Genomic DNA, 16,043 nt, shown 5'->3' with positions numbered 1-16,043 from the left:
CTTTTAAATTCTGTATTTCCAAATCATTTTTCAATAAAAAACAGAGGCATACAACCAAAATTTTAAAATGGCAAGTCATTTTAAGAACCCAAATCACAGTACTCTAAATCAGTATTTCACAAGTCTTTTCTTCTTGTTTTTTCTTCACCGTATTTGAGGGACAGAAATCATAACAGTAGTATGCTAGCAGAAGGATATAAAGACGGGGTATCCAGGTGGGGTGACAAAGGAAAGGTATTTTCCTACCTCATCTCTTCCCTTGCTGAGAATCAATCACAGTAAAATTTCCAATTTAGGTAATACTGTTGGGGAGTAGTTGTGTTGCCTTAGAAAAGCATCTTACCTTTTTCTATCGGTTTTGTTTGGAAATAATGGCGCATGTAGGAACTAGACTATGGTGAGAGTGGAAATCTTTGTTCTAATCCCAGATGAGCCCCTTATTAGTTAGATGACCTTCAGCAATGGACTTCATCTTTGTTTCCTATCTGATAAAACAGTTGATTCTACAGGTCCTACCACCTCTCAGGGTTTCGTAAGATTCAAGAGAAAATTCATTTCTTTTTTACGAACATTTATTGAGTGCCTAGTGTATGCTAGGCTCAGATCCGGGGTGCATAATGAATACAGCAAATCCCTTGCCTTGTGGGAGCTTACATTCCAATAGGGGAAGATAGGTGAAAAATAGGTGGTGTGTGTAAGAGTGGAGTTGGAAGGGGAGTGTTCTGTTTTCCATAAGGTGAGCAGGGAAGTCCTCTCTGGAATTTTAATCAAGGCTCCAGTAAAGTAAGTGAGCTACTAGGACTTCCTTGGCAAAAGACAGACCAAAGACAAAAGCAGTGATGTTGGAAGGGTTTGCATGCTTCAGGAACAGCAGTCCGTGCAGCTGGCACAGAGTGAGCTGGCAGAATGGTAGGCAAGGTCCAAGAGGTGGGGTTGTGAGGTGTAGGTCGTGTAAGGAAGGCATCTGGATCTCATACCAGAGGAGATGAGAAGTCATCTCCCAGAGGGGTTTGAGCAGAAGAAGGATGTCATCTAACTTGTGTTTTAACAAGATCATTCTGGCTACTGAGTGGAGAACAGAATAAATTAGGACCAGTCAAGGCAGGCTACTTTAGACTGTGGTGATATTGGTGCACAGTGGTATGTGGTCCGAGTCTAGGTATGTTTTGAAGGAAGAGGGGAGAGGAATTTCGGACAGACTGGATGTGATCTGAAAGCGAGGAGTGGAGTAACAAAAGTTTAGACCAAAGCAAAGTGAACAAAGGAATTACTGATATAAGCAAGCTTGCTTTAGAACTTAAAGAGCATTATGTAAGGTGATATTAACCATTATATAGTTAATGATTATATAACTATAATCATTTTGTACCACAGGCCAAATATTTGACAGATTAAAATCTCATTCCATTCCACTAAGACAGAAGGTATTTCACGTTTTTCACCAGTTTTTAATTCTGTGGAACTCACTAGTCAAAGGTCATGTTACAACAGTGGAAGTTTTTAATGAGAAAAGATTTTATTATAAGAAACAATGCCATCAGGTAAAAATGCAAAAAATTGTGCAATTATGGCAAAATGTTTAAAAACATCTACACATTTGCCCCCAAAGGACTACAGTACTTACTCCATACCTGAGCACTGAACATTAAATGCCATTTGAAACTGCTTCACATAGGGAATCTGATTCCTTGCAGAGCGCACCCACTTCTCCTCATGCACCAGTGAAATCAGGCTGATGCGTAAGCATCAACTTTGTAGGTTAACAGAAAATGAGGATGGGAAATAAAGAATACAGTTTCTACTTTCCTATAACGTAGTTATAACAAGTCCAGTTTTCAATGTGTAAAAAATATATAGGAAAGTGCTACATACATTCTTCAAATGCAAAAACAAAGTTCAAGTGGGACTGGCATATGTTAGCCTATATTTTAATTCTGTAGTCCCCATTGTGCCTTTTACTTATATTCTCATCATACTATGCAAACGTACCTTAAATATCTAAACATATATACCCACACAAATTACTAATCTTAGCTCTCTAGGACCTCTTCTGAAATCATTTTAAAAGTGGCAAAATATCCCAGTTATATAATTTAAACAAATATTTCTTTGTACAAAATTCAATATATACTCTACTCCCATAGCAAATTCTAAACATTGGTTTTGACACGCTATACTTAGATCACACCCCCAATATAAATGATTATATAGCAAAGGATCAACTGTTGTGCAGATGAACAGAAAAAAATCTGCAGAATTAGCCACAGTATATTGTATTCCTATAGATCACACGGCACATGTAAATTGTTAACTCATTGTTCTATGTCATGTTTTCAAGTAACACATTTTTCTAAATAAATACAGAAGATTGTCAAAAAGCGGCAGGAAATCTCAGATATTCAACAAAGCTTTCAAAAGTAAATTACATGAACATCTCTTGCAAAAGTTAGTTAGTTTTCTCCTCCCCTTAGCAATGCAACACTGGAAAGATGCTTCAAAGCACTCACAGCAAAAGCCCACAACAGCATGTAGATAAAGAAAAACTAGAGAGAATAAAGGTGGTTGACAAAGTTTAGAAAGAGATTATAGACATACTATCAAGGCCAATAAGAAACCACATGTCCAACTTCCTAAGACTAGATTTTAAAATGTTAATTCTATAAATGCTGTCCACTTTAAATTCTGCTTCAGAAAACGTTCCTTACTTGTAGAGGTCAAGGACAAGCAGTTTGGAAAGTTTCTGAAAAACGAGGTATGTGATGCAAAGAGGCAATGTTTTAAATTTGTTTCACAGTATCACATTACAATTTGTGCAAGAGTTTTTAATACAAACCATGCCAGTTTGTTTTCTTTAACAGAATCAAAATGTTCTACTTGAGGACAGACTCTGGGCTATCCCCATATCCTTTATCAATTATTCTAGGCATAGTAAAAAACAAGTTACTAATGCAAATATCTGCCTTGGGTATTACAAATGAGTTGGTTTGTCCTTTATGTTACTATTACTAACTGATTGTTAGAAATTCATCCATTCAGTATGAAAAGTGATTTACTACCTACAATGCTATGGTTCTACTCACTCGCCCTTTCCCTCTCAATCACCTTCAGCTAGAACAAGGTTTTCAACGTAAAAATATACAATCTGTTAAGTGCAAAAATGAAAAAAAAACCAAAAAAAAATGAGGTTTTAATGGTCATATGTAACTTAAAAGCCATTAAATTAGACCACTGCAGGAGTTTTAGGTTTTTAGAAAACAAAATTGTAAAAGCAGGTATAAAACTTCACATTATGCTCTGTGCAGAAGAGAAATAAGTTCCCTTTCACTGTACCGATAATGAAGGGGTGGGGGGAGGATGGGAAGGAGGCAGGGCAACAAAAAGGCCCGTGTTAGTGCAAACTGAGTGTCATGTTCTCATTATTCTAAAACCGAGTCCAGTTAGAGATCTTGCTGTCATTTAAGCAGAGAATCTTGTGAAGTCACAGGAGTTCAACAGGTAAAGTACTATGCCACGAAACCAGCATACCAACTTGAAAAGGTAAGCACAGGCTCAGACAATTTAAACTTATCTAGCTAGACACATGAATTCACTTAGACTAGCACCAGCCACCTATGAATTTAAGCCCTTTTCGGGATTTGTAAATAATGAGTCAGTGTGAGCACTTGAAAAAGTTATCAAGAGAAAAAAAAAAAAAAAACTGCGACTTTAAAACTTTAGCTTAACTTAAAGTTACATGGGAAATATGAAACAATCGGACTAAAAGCTCTTTCTCAGACAGATTTGTTTTCCTTCAACCTACACTAAAAACACACTTAAATCTCAGTACACTTGAAAACAGTACACAAATATATATATATACACACATATGTAGATCTGTATGTATACATATACATATATATACATATATGTGTATATATATATATATATATAGAATGAGGATCTAAGTTAGTGCTTCTCTGTGTTGGAGTGGTCACAGCTAAAGTCCTAGTGATATTGCCTCAAATTTTTACCCGTATTTAAAATAAAAAGTCACATCAAACTAGTTCGGGTGTCTCTAACCATAATATCCTAACTGCTCTTCTAAGAGTGCATAGTTGTTGATTCATCTGGTATCTCAGTGATGAACTATCACAAAATTTTAGAATGAAAATGATTACTTTTATACCAGAAAAAAAAAAATGCTGATAATTGCACTTTGTTACCTTTTGCTTAATGAAATGAAAACATCACAAGGATGAAAAGAAATCCCTCCCTATGCCATAATCTTTAAGAGCACCCACTGCCATGTTCAAACTCTCTCAGCTTCTTAAATACTGACAGCACTTCTTGTATCATTAAAAGATGAAGTTTCCCCAAGCACAAGATGCCAGTGAGCTCACTAAGGCCTGCTACTCATTAAAGTACTTTCTGAAGACACTGAGGATAGAGTTTAGCAACAGCACATTCAAAATGCCGGCCAAGGTCCCAGAGCCTGTCTGGAGTCTCGTACACTTTCATCCATTGGTCAGTGATGTCATCATATTGGTAAAGGGAATTTTTCCTGCTGGTTCTGAAGACATGTTCTTCAACGGTCACTTGAGTAGCTCGAACAAATAAATGTAGTTTATTCTGAAAAAGTACCAGTTTAAGGTATGGATTTATGGACTCATCACATGGAAAGTCCTTCTTCCGAGTCCATTTATTTAGTTCAATATCATAGGCTTCTACAGTAAACATACGTTGATGATTTCCACAGGTTCCAGCTATGTAGTAGATAGAGTCCTTGTATACAGCTGCTAAGCCCTGGATTCTAGGCACAGTCATGGGGGTTAAAAAACCCCAGTAGTCTTTTTGAGGCTCATAGAAGAGGAAAAATTCTCCTAAAAAAAAAAAAAAAAAAAAGAAAAAAAAGAATATATATATTTACATGTCTGTTTTTGGTTTTATGTTGAAAAGTGTAATTTTCCAAATACTTCAATTTCTAAACTATTTCTTGTATAATCTCCAAACATACATTCTATAGTATAATAGCTTAAAATGTCTTCATTCCATGGCAGAACATAACACAAAGTATTATAGTTAGCCTGAATTGGGGGATTTGTAAGAGGTAGATACAAGGAGTTACCTTAGCTTTAAGGCAAAATAATAGTTGAGAGCTTGGCTTCATTTATTCTATACATGTGTCTATTTTAGAAAATATATTTTAAGCCAGCTCTAAAAAAGCATTATCACTAATGGTTAGCCAGTAAGACCAGAGTATGTACACAGCTTCATCATGAATAAGCCACTCCACATTTATGTGCTAATTATTTAGTTAGAAGATAGCACATGGAATTGTTCAGATTGACTTCTATGGGCCATTAATATGTTTACTTTGGTGCTGCTATAATGCAAAGACAAATGTAAGAGGAGAAAAGGTGGCTTTAATATGATAGAAAACACACAGTTCATGGAGTTGACTTCGGGTCACTTTCAACTCTATTTTGATGATAAAAGGGGGTGCTGAGTCAGACTGCCAATATAAAAATGTCCAAAAGAATTAAACCAGTGAAGATTTACAAGAATTTTGCTAGTTATAACATTGTATAAAATCCTTCATTTAAAAATCTCGATCGATACTCCAGTAGCCACATACAGTACAGTATAAGCCTCTAACTATTTACATCAACTTTATTTATATAAAGAGGCTTTGTTTAGATTAGAAATACCTACTTCTAAACTGAGCTTCCCCTTCAAAATTGTTTTGAACTAGATTTACTCTTAACTACAAATTGAACTGCCTACTTAGTAATAGTGACATTGTAATTTGAATTCTTCTTAGAAGAAGAGCTTGTTAAACCGCCAGCTTTTAGTTGCACATCACCTTCCCTCATTTACTTTTTTTTTTTTTTAACATTTTATGTATTTATCTGAGAGAGAGAAAGAGACAGAGATAGAGAAAGAGAGAGAACGAGAGGGAAGGAGAGGGAGAAGCAGGCTCCCCACCAAGCAGGAAGCCCAGTGTGGGGCTTGATGTGGGACTCGATCCCAGGACCCTGAGGCAGACGCCCTATCAACTGAGCCACCCAGGTGTCCCCCCTCATTGACTTTTAACAGGATTCTTAAAAAGGCAATAGAAAATAAAAGTTTCTAACAGGTACTACCTCTCAATGAATTTCTTATAAAAAGATGACTCACAAAAAAAGTTAATTTTTAAAATCTACAGTCCCCTTAATAACTTAAAGCAGATAGGTCATTAAGAAAACTTTCAGAGCCTCAGATTCCTCTTATATAAAATATAACCTCGGATTAAGCAATATTTATTTCCAGTCCTGAGATTCTGTTAATTCCTTGTTACTTTGTTTTAGTATTCACATTAATACATAACCTTTACCTTCCAACTGAAAGTCTTTTAATTAATTCTATCAAATGGTCAGCCAGCAAGAACAAAATATATATAGCAAAGCATCATCCTATGGAATGATATAACTTATCCAACCATATCGGACAGGTTATACATCCAGGCTTATATTCCATTATTCGGCAAGACCAACAAACCTAATCATGTCCATTCTTCTATTTAAAAAAAATAAGGTACTAGATAGTGATACTCCTTTTGGAGAATTAACTTGATATTGAAATTTAAACAAATGTGTTCAGGCATTTCTAGTCAAATAAAAGATGAGAGCGAAGAACATATTCTTTTAAATGGTATAAAAGCTAAAAAATCGTTATTTCTGCAGGAGTCACCCCTTTTTTTCTTGTTTTATTAAAGTAATAGTGTGAGGAAAACATATATAAGCAATTAAGAAACCCAGATGAGAGGGGTGCCTGGGTGGCTCAGTCGTTAAGCCTCTGCCTTCAGCTCAGGTCATGATCCCAGGGTCCTGGGATCGTGCCTGTTTCTCCCTCTCGCTCTCTTCTTGGTTTTATTCTCTCTCTTGCTCTCTCTCTCTCCTTCTGTCAAGTAAATAAATAAAATCTTTAAAAGAAAAATTTGCTATCACTAATTAGAACCTTGGATCAAATATCTTATTTATACTTACTTAGTCCTTCTTTCTACTCCTACTACATGATCTTCGCCAGAATACTAGCCTTCAATAGTTTAAACAAAACAATTTTCTTAAAACTAAGTATATTAGGGGCGCCCGGGTGGCTCAGTGGGTTAAGCCTCTGCCTTCGGCTCAGGTCATGATCCTGGGGTCCTAGGATTGAGCCCTGCATCAGGCTCCCTGCTCAATGGGAAGCCTGCTTCTCCCTCTCCCACTCCCCCTGCTTGTCTCTGTCTCTGTCAAATAAATAAATAAAACCTTTTAAAAAAATAAAATAATAAAGCTAAGTATATTAGATAGTCCCTCTTATAAAGCAAATGTAAAGAAAAAGGTAATACCTCAAAGCTTTTCAGTGAAAAAACTTGAAAACATATTATGGAAGGCATCATACGCTGCAGTGAAATTAAAATCTAAAGACTATAATTTCAAGGGCACCTGGGTGGCTCAGCATTATGCCTTCAGCTCAGGTCATGATCCCAGGGTCCTGGGATCGAGCCCCACATCAGGCTCTCTGCTCAGCAGGGAGCCTGCTTCCCTCTCTCTCTGCCTACTTGTGATCTCTGTCTGTCAAATAAATAAATAAAATCTTAAAAAAAAAAAAAAAGACTATAATTTCAAACTCTTTATAATTAAGTTCCCTAACCTTTGAAATCATAAGGCTTATCACAAAATTCTTCGTTCTTTTTCTCTTTTAAACTAATCAAGTTCCATAAGAAGTAGCTGCTACAACATCTCTTGATTATGTATTATTAAAGAGTAAAACAGTCCTGAATCAAGCTTAGAGTCAAAAATGGCTCTGAAAGTCTCTCCAAAATGCTGAACAGGTATTCACTAAATTATGTTTTCAAAATACTTATCCCCCATGATGTCAAAACACAGTAAGAACATAAAAAACTCACAGAATCATTTTAGTATCTTAGAGATCCCTTTTTTGATTCCAAAGTTCACTGCCTTTATAATTCCTTTAAAGAACAGACTTGCAAAAAAAAAAAAAAAAAGAAAGAAAGAAAAGAAAATACTCACAACAAACAGTTTAGGATAAGAAAGCAGGAGGAGTCCTCAGTTAAGAACAAACATCTGTTTTAGCGTAAGTACGTAAAGGACATTTGACCTACTCCCCTCTCCTGGAGAATAAACCAGTAGGCACCTACCCTGTAAAACATAGATCTTCTCTTTGTACTCCACAGCGTTATGAAACTCCATTGCAACAGGCATTGCGCAAACGCTCGTCCAGCAATTCTCTCTGCTGTCGTAGCACTCCACGGATTTTAATGAGTTTCTCCCGTCACCTTCATAAACACGACCTCCTATTGCATACATCTTACCACAGCAATACACCAGTTTGCAGCCTATTCTGGCTCGCAGCAAGGGGGGTTTGGAAAGCCACCTATTGGTGGAATGGTCATACATCCAGAAATCATTTTCTGCCTTATGGTCGATGGAGACCTCGCTGCTGCTGGGCCGGTACCCTCCTGCAATGTAAATATCATTATCTGGTGATACAAGAATCCCAACTTCTCTTAGATCATTTGGTGGTTTGCATAGTTTAAACACTCTTCCTGTGACTATATCTAGACAAGGCACTGTTTGCTTCTTTCCTGAGTGTTTGTGGGCAGCATCAAAGCAAATGATCATTTCGGATGCAGTCATTCCAAGTCTCTGTGTGCAGCCATTAGTATTGGATGGGCCCTTTTCTACATAGCTTTTGGCTATAGCCTGTGCAAACTGAGGTGGAATTTTCTCTATAAAGGCCTCTTCCATCAGAGGAAATCGTATGCATTTGGCAAAAATTTCTGGAAGGTGCACTTCTCTTTCATTCTGTTCATGTTCAAACCACCTTACGATGCTTTCATAAACATGCTCTTCTCGGTCTACGTTTAAATCATCACTGTCTAGGATACTTATCAGTTGGTCTTTTGTCAACTGGAGAAACTCTTGTTCTTTGGTAACACACAGAAACTTTTTACGAATGTATTCTTTTGATCGATCTCCGAGTTCCTGATGACCATAATGATCAGCAAAGATGAAGACCCCAATAGAATTCTGTGGGTCCAAATGACTGATCATGTACTTAGCACATTGGTCTTGGATGGAAGGAATCTGGAAGATGCTAGCTGCAGTGAACAAGGCTTGAACATTGGCCTCTGTCAGAACCACTCTGGAGGTGTAGGCATAGTTCAACACTAAATCCATTGATTCAGCTTCAACACCAACTATTCGAACTTCTTTTTGAGTACTTTCTGTAAGGCCGCTAGTGAACATGGATCTAGGAACAAAAGAATGGTTAATAGTATATATGCACTCCAAATAAAAATTATTGTGACAAATTTTTCAAAGTATACAGTTACCTTACCACAAAGATAACCTTGGAGACTGAAAATATTTTAGTGTGTTTCCTGATATTCTGAATGGGGGTAAAAGCTGATAATCTAGAGTAAGGATTTAATCTGACTAATCTCAAAAATTCTATTCTCAGGGCCAGTCCACTTTTTTTTTTCTTTTTCCTTTCTTTTCTTTTCTTTTTTTTTTTTTTTTGTTTGTTTGTTTAAATTCAATTAGCCAACAGATAGTACATCATTAGTTTCAGACACAGAGTTCTATAGGCAGGACACCTTATTTTCCTTGGAGCCCCTATCCAGGAGTCTGGTCAAGTTGCCTTAAGGACTTGAGATATTAACTCACCAGACCAATCAGAAAATTTAACAATACCTATAAGGTGTCAAAATGATATATTAGCATTACAGACTGTCTGATTGAACTCTTCATGTCCCAATGGAAGTGTACAAGGCAACTCGTCCCTGAAATCTATCTTTAAAAATCTCATCTCAGAAAAACAAAATGTTCTTCAGAAGTTCTTGTTCTCTACTTCCTTTTAAAACTATTTTCCCTTTAAACTATATTCCCTTTAAAATAAAACTATATTCCCTTTGAAACTATCCTTCCTTTTAAAACTATTATCTTCTGAATGCTTCCGTAATCGTTATAAGGAATATAAAGAACTTTACTTCACTTTCTCTTAGACATTTTGAAAACCTTTGCTTAATGAAATATACTCAGTTTTCTCAAAGCTACCATATTTTACCTATGTATATCTGAATATAGGTAAAGATTATACCAGGTTAACAGAATGCATACTTCTAAAAAGAATTTAAGAATTAACTGATGCTTTGGATACAATGGTTTTGAAAAATCCCAAGCTTTTGCCTTTGAAAGCAAATTTGTTTGTTTATTTATTTATTTATTTATTTATCTCTAATTTAAAATATCTGTGCATTTTGGGGACTTTTCTTGGCCAAACATTAAGTAGCCAAAAGCCTGGCTCTATATTTTAGTATTAGTCATTTACATACATCATTTGTCTTTCCCCTTCCTCCTTTAAGGCTTCTTTCTAGGCTGCTCTTAAAATTAAATACAAAAATCAACTCAAAATTCTTTTAAAAAGCCTTTGGGGAGGGGCGCCTGGGTGGCTCAGTGGGTTAAGCCGCTGCCTTCGGCTCAGGTCATGATCTCAGGGTCCTGGGATCGAGTCCCGCATCAGGCTCTCTGCTCAGCAGGGAGCCTGCTTCCTCCTCTCTCTCTCTCTCTCTGCCTGCCTCTCTGCCTACTTGTGATCTCTCTCTCTGTCAAATAAATAAATAAAATCTTTAAAAAAAAAAAAAAAAAAAAAAAGCCTTTGGGGAAAAGGGTTGTTTGCCCCTAGGGTGCTTAGTACATGTCTATTGAAGAAACTGACCTAACATTGGTGATAAAGTTGTTTACGCAGACAGACCCCTCTCATTTTCAAGTGTTAGATTATTTAAAAAAAAAAAAAAATCCTTAAACTGTTAATTTTAAAATACAATGAGAAACACTGGGGATATACTGTTAATTTTAAAATACAATAAGAAACACTGGGGATATACATGGGTACAATGATAAAGCTTGTTTGCCTGGATGAACCATCTTTGAGGCCTACTTTATCTTCTACAACATAAATTTTAAGCTTAATATCACATAGGCTTTTTTTCATGATTGAAAACTAGATCTCCCAATGTATAAGCTGGTTTTCCATTTCAGGTGCTGAAAAACTTAGCTATACAGCTACCAATTAAAAAGAAAAATAAAGCCCTTCATTAGGAAAAGATTAACTCCCAAAGGAGAACATTACCACCTACCCCTTTATCATGGGAACTCTACTGACTTGAATAGGCTGGCCTCACACACAGGAGCACTGTGACACTTGATGGTTCTCTGTTCTAACAGGATCTATCTGTAAATGTTACGTAAAGATGGAACCCTTCCTCACACAAAATCCTGAGCAGCAGAAAGTATCCAATAATCATGCAGATTTTAATTCTGACAAGTCACTGGGATCATGAAGCAGCCATGCCAGATTTCAAGCTATTTTTATTTTTTTTCCACCAGTGATGCAAGACTTCGAAACTATTAAGTATGTCTTCCTAGATCTCACATAAGGAGCAGCACCAGAGCCAAGAAACTTCTCTAGCAAGAGATAAGAACCTAAGCCTTGAGTTTTCTAGCCAAATACCTTCATCTGAATTCATGCATCTTATGCTTAGAAAGTTTTCCAAGCATTTTCCTTAATTTCTTGTAATTAAGAAAATCTACTGTAGCATACTTCTTTTAAAGTGATTTGTCTAAGTCTTCAAACTAATTTTAATTACAAGCTAGAATATAAAACTTCAGTAAGATACAGACATTTTCACTTTCAAGTTTCAATTTTTTAAAAACTATTCAAATCTAATATACAATAGAAATTTCTCAAAGGCAACTTTAGAGGGGACCTACTCTTGTTCATTAAAAGTCATAATAGTGACTAAGAAGCCTGACTCTGGAATCAAACCCAGCCTCTACCACTTAGGAAGTAGTTAGATGATTTAGGCAGGTCATTTAACTTCCCCAAACCTCAGTTTTTCACATGTGAAATCGGAATAACTGTGCAGAGACAGGATGGTAAAGATATATAAAGCAATATATGTAAAGTAAGCTTAGCCCAGAAGTTGGTAGTAGTAGTTATTACATATATTTAAATGCACAGCTGAACTAACCATATCTAATGGGTAGTCTGGATAATCGAATCCCACCAGTAGCTTCCATTACCAGGCCAAACTTCATACCTTCTGTGTATAGGAGTTTCTTCTTTTTTTCCTTCCACCTCACTCCCTTCTGATGGTTAATACTTAACAGTCCAATGACCTATCCCTAGGCAAGTCTAAATGGTTACATCATAAGCATCAGACTGAAGGGACTATATTTAACCCAGTATTCTGAGAAAGAGGAACCAGAAACTACTGTCTGGAACATTACACTGATATATGCCCTATAAAGGTAAGCACCTTCAAAGGGAAAAACAAAATAAAACAAAAATACCTTTGGAGCATAGTTGAGATTATCTCACTGCCATTCAGGCACCATTTCTGAACAGTGAAATGCTTAAAAAAAGTGAGCACTTTAAAAACAAAAGTTAAACTCAAGCAGAAATTGTCTTTTTTTTTTTTTTTATCAGTGATCTCTTCTCAAAGTATGAAAATCTTTGTTAAACCCCAGTTTTGAAATTTTACAGTTCTAACGTTTTGATACACAAAGAAGAATGGAATGAAAAGGAAAACTTAAAAACACTTCTGGAAATCATGGAAATAATCTTTAGTCTGGAGCCTAAGATATTCATTCATTTTTATTTCATTGCTTTCACCCCCATAGCATTAAAACAATCTACTAAATGGTAATTTGTTTTCAAAAGAATGCCCTATTATGTTTTAAATTCCAAGAGTTACATACACCAGAGCACTACGCCCCAAGGATAAGTTTTTGGAACAAATTCTAAATCAGCACCATCCACTAAAACTTCCAGTGATGGAAATACTCTACATCTCGGTGTTGCAATTGTCAGCCACTACCTACATGTGGCTACTGAGCACTTGGAATATGGTTACTTTGCCCAAGAAACTGAATTTTAAATTCTATTTAATTTAAAACAAGGAGGAGCGCAAGTCTAGATTTTGTAATTATGCACCTGAGACAAACAAAAACATACTCACTAACTTAAAAACCAAAGACCCGAATTCTAGAAGAATCTGTCAAGTCAAAAACAAGGGCTCAGTAAAATAGGGCCTGCTATTTATTTTCAGGAAACAAACTCATTGGTTTCATTTAATTGTCTCACCTGCGTTTTGTAATTAAGTGGGCAACACTGAGGAATAAAGGGAACCCGGTGAGGACATCAAACAGAAGTTTCTACCATCACCATACCTGAAGTAGGGGCTGATCGCAGCAAGAACGTTTCTATGACAGGAAAATGTTTTCCCGTGATCCACTTCCACTACAATGTCTGTCAACTGTCCTTCATCGTACATTGTTTTAAGTTGCTTAAGAATACTGCACGCATGAAACGGGTCCATGGCATCGTGGGCTGTGTCTGAAGATGGAATCCCATTCGGTGTTGGGGAAGACTTACTTAAATCTAGGAGAAAAACGTACAGCCACAAGAAGTTCGGAGCCCGTTACGGCGTTCACGCTCCCCCCCCCCCAGCCCCCCGCCTACAAAAATACATCTTTGTACATATACACGACCAAATGGGACGGCGGGCTGAGATCTGGGGCGAGAGCGAGGGCTGCGCTGCAAGTTCAAACACCAGCCTGCTCCTCCGGGAGCCCGGCGAACCCGTATCCCGTGCTCGCGGAGGGACTGTGCAGGCAGAGCCGGCGCGGTGTCTGCGGCGACTCCGCCGGGAGCCAGAACGTCCCAGCCGAGAGCGAGGGCAGAAGCCGCACGAGGGAAGCTCCACGGATGGCGGCCCGCCAGTGCCCCCTCAACCGCCTCCTGCACTGGTCGAAGTGGTGGCGGGTACCCGGCCTCCCCATCGCTGCCCGGCCGGACCGCCCACCGCCCTCCACGCCATCCATCCTCCCTCCCCTCATCCCTCTCCACCTCCCCATCCTTCTCTCCGGCTCTTCATCGCCACCTCCTCAGCTCGCAGCCTGAGCCTGGACCTCGGCCCACCTCTCCCGCAACACACCTCCCCAGCCACCACTACACCCACCTGCCGACGCGGCCATTTCTCGACGGGGCCCCGGCTCCAGCTATTTAAAGAGGAAATGTCATTTCGCTTCTCTGGCTCCCGGGTTCCGGCTCTTCTAAGCTTCACCTGGCCAATGGGGTGGCCTCTGCATCCGGCTCCGCCCCTAGCCTCCGAGTTCCGTGTTCCGATTGGCCATGAGGTGCGCAAAGCGTTTCGGGAAATGTAGTTTTATTGCCCCCGCTCCCGCGTGGTCCGAGTAGGGCGGAGGCCCACGCCGGTGATTCTTATTGGCTGGTTATGGCGAAGGTGGAGAGCTGGGAATTCGCCAGCCTGTGTCCGTGGGGCGCGCAGTGCCTGCCGGGAGAGGTAGTCTTCTGGCCGAGGAGAGCTGTCATTCTGAGGGGCTGGGGTAGGGAAAACTCTTGAAGTGCGAATTTCCCCATTTTAGGCCTCTCTCCAGGGACGCGGCTCTTTATTTATTTTTATTTATTTATTTTTTTTATTTTTTTACCTTGTTCTTCACTCCCTAAACCTCTCGCCAGGGACTAGCTTCCGGTAGGAAAGCGGACTCTGCGTGAGGGCTGTTGGAACCAGAAAAATTTGGAAATGGACAAGAGGGCTGTTGTCCAAAAATGCGAAGGAAATCTGACGCTCCACCCTGAAGTAAAATATCAGGAGGCTCAAAGGCTAACCATCTCTGATGAGTCACCTGTGACACCCAGTTGAAATTGCAGCGCCTTGGCCGAGTGCTCTGGCTTCTGCAGATGAATTGGGTCTGGTTGCAACGGCGGCTCCGGATCTTCCACTCCCACTCGTGCCTTGCTTCTCCCCGAACACCCGGAGAACACCTGTTCCACTTTTAAGAGCGCTTGAACAGCGTAGGGAGAGTCAGGATGCTTTCCTTTTTGCGCCTGGGAATTCGAGGAGCTAAGATAATTAAGTCTGACATTCCTTGGGAAGACTTATTCGAGGGTGCCCTGAGCCCGAGCCAGGCATCGTTACTGAAGCCCGGGTGTTTTTCCTTCATCAAAATGTGAACTTAGATAAGACCTTTTCATGCTTGAGCACTGAGGTCCTTCACCTGGACCCTGTGAATAAGAATCACTGTCCCATCGGCCTCATAGGCTGCCAGCTTTTGGAAGGAAAGCAGAAATTTTTACTGTGGGCAGGTTTTGATTTCCTTGTTTTGTATCTCGAGCATGTAACAGGGTGTCTGGCACATTAGAGATACTTAATATTTTAAAAAATTAATGGAAGGCACAGAGGAGCTAACATTGGGAATGCTATTTGCAGACCTTTGAAATGGAAGTATTATCAGTGAATGGGAAGGAATTTTTAGTAAAGATATAGTTAGTCTCGACGCATAGCTTTTCTAACACTGAAAAGATCAAACAGGTGAGCTTCTGGATAAAGGATTGGAATTTAAGTTGTGATTGAAAAAAAAGATAGAGAATAATGAAAAACAATCCAGCTCTCCTAGCTCCACTGAAAACTTTAGAGCTCAGAACACTATAATTCCATTCCAGTTAACACGAATTGGTGTTTCCTTGGGCTTGGGATATATAAGCATTGATACACACTGTGTCGATCTGTAAACCGTGTCTGCACAGCTCTGCATGGATAAAATTGATTTAACCTCTGTTACTCAGAACCTTAAATTACCATTTTTATGATCTCAATGTTATTGTTTTCTAAGTTATGAAAATGGTAGAGGTTTCTTCACTCACCATGTTGAAGATTAACATCTTCAACATGTCAACATCTTGATAAAAAGGACATCAATTCTTAGGGATTTAGCAAATAAAAATACAGGACTTGCAATATTTAGGACATAATTAAAGTAAAATATTTGTTATCTAAAATTCAAATATATTTGGGTGTTCTGTATTTTATCTGGCAACCTTTGCAAACCTGTTACAATATAGATTTTCTGGTTTGCATTTTGTTTTTGTCCTCACGATGTATCTAAGCCCTAAGAAATTTGGCCAGTTTCCTTTTTCATTTAATTCTCATC

At 38.4% G+C, this 16,043-nt stretch overlaps 1 protein-coding gene across 1 annotated transcript; it reads right to left on the bottom strand.

Moving 5' to 3' along the window:
- Positions 1-3,940: 3,940 nt before the first annotated feature.
- On the bottom strand, positions 3,941-14,139 carry KBTBD8 (kelch repeat and BTB domain containing 8). Its single transcript, XM_059387868.1, has 4 exons — positions 14,051-14,139; positions 13,260-13,470; positions 8,162-9,276; positions 3,941-4,859 (listed from the first exon to the last, which is right to left on the bottom strand). Exons 1-4 carry the CDS (start codon positions 14,064-14,066, stop codon positions 4,396-4,398), a joined length of 1,806 nt encoding a protein of 601 aa, XP_059243851.1. The 5' UTR covers positions 14,067-14,139; the 3' UTR covers positions 3,941-4,395.
- Positions 14,140-16,043: the final 1,904 nt, after the last annotated feature.

The sequence above is a fragment of the Mustela nigripes genome, chromosome 2 (genome assembly GCF_022355385.1).
Source record: "Mustela nigripes isolate SB6536 chromosome 2, MUSNIG.SB6536, whole genome shotgun sequence".
Classification (NCBI taxonomy): domain Eukaryota; kingdom Metazoa; phylum Chordata; class Mammalia; order Carnivora; family Mustelidae; genus Mustela; species Mustela nigripes.
Note: the sequence above shows the minus strand (reverse complement) of the source record. Positions and strands in the feature narration are given on the sequence as shown.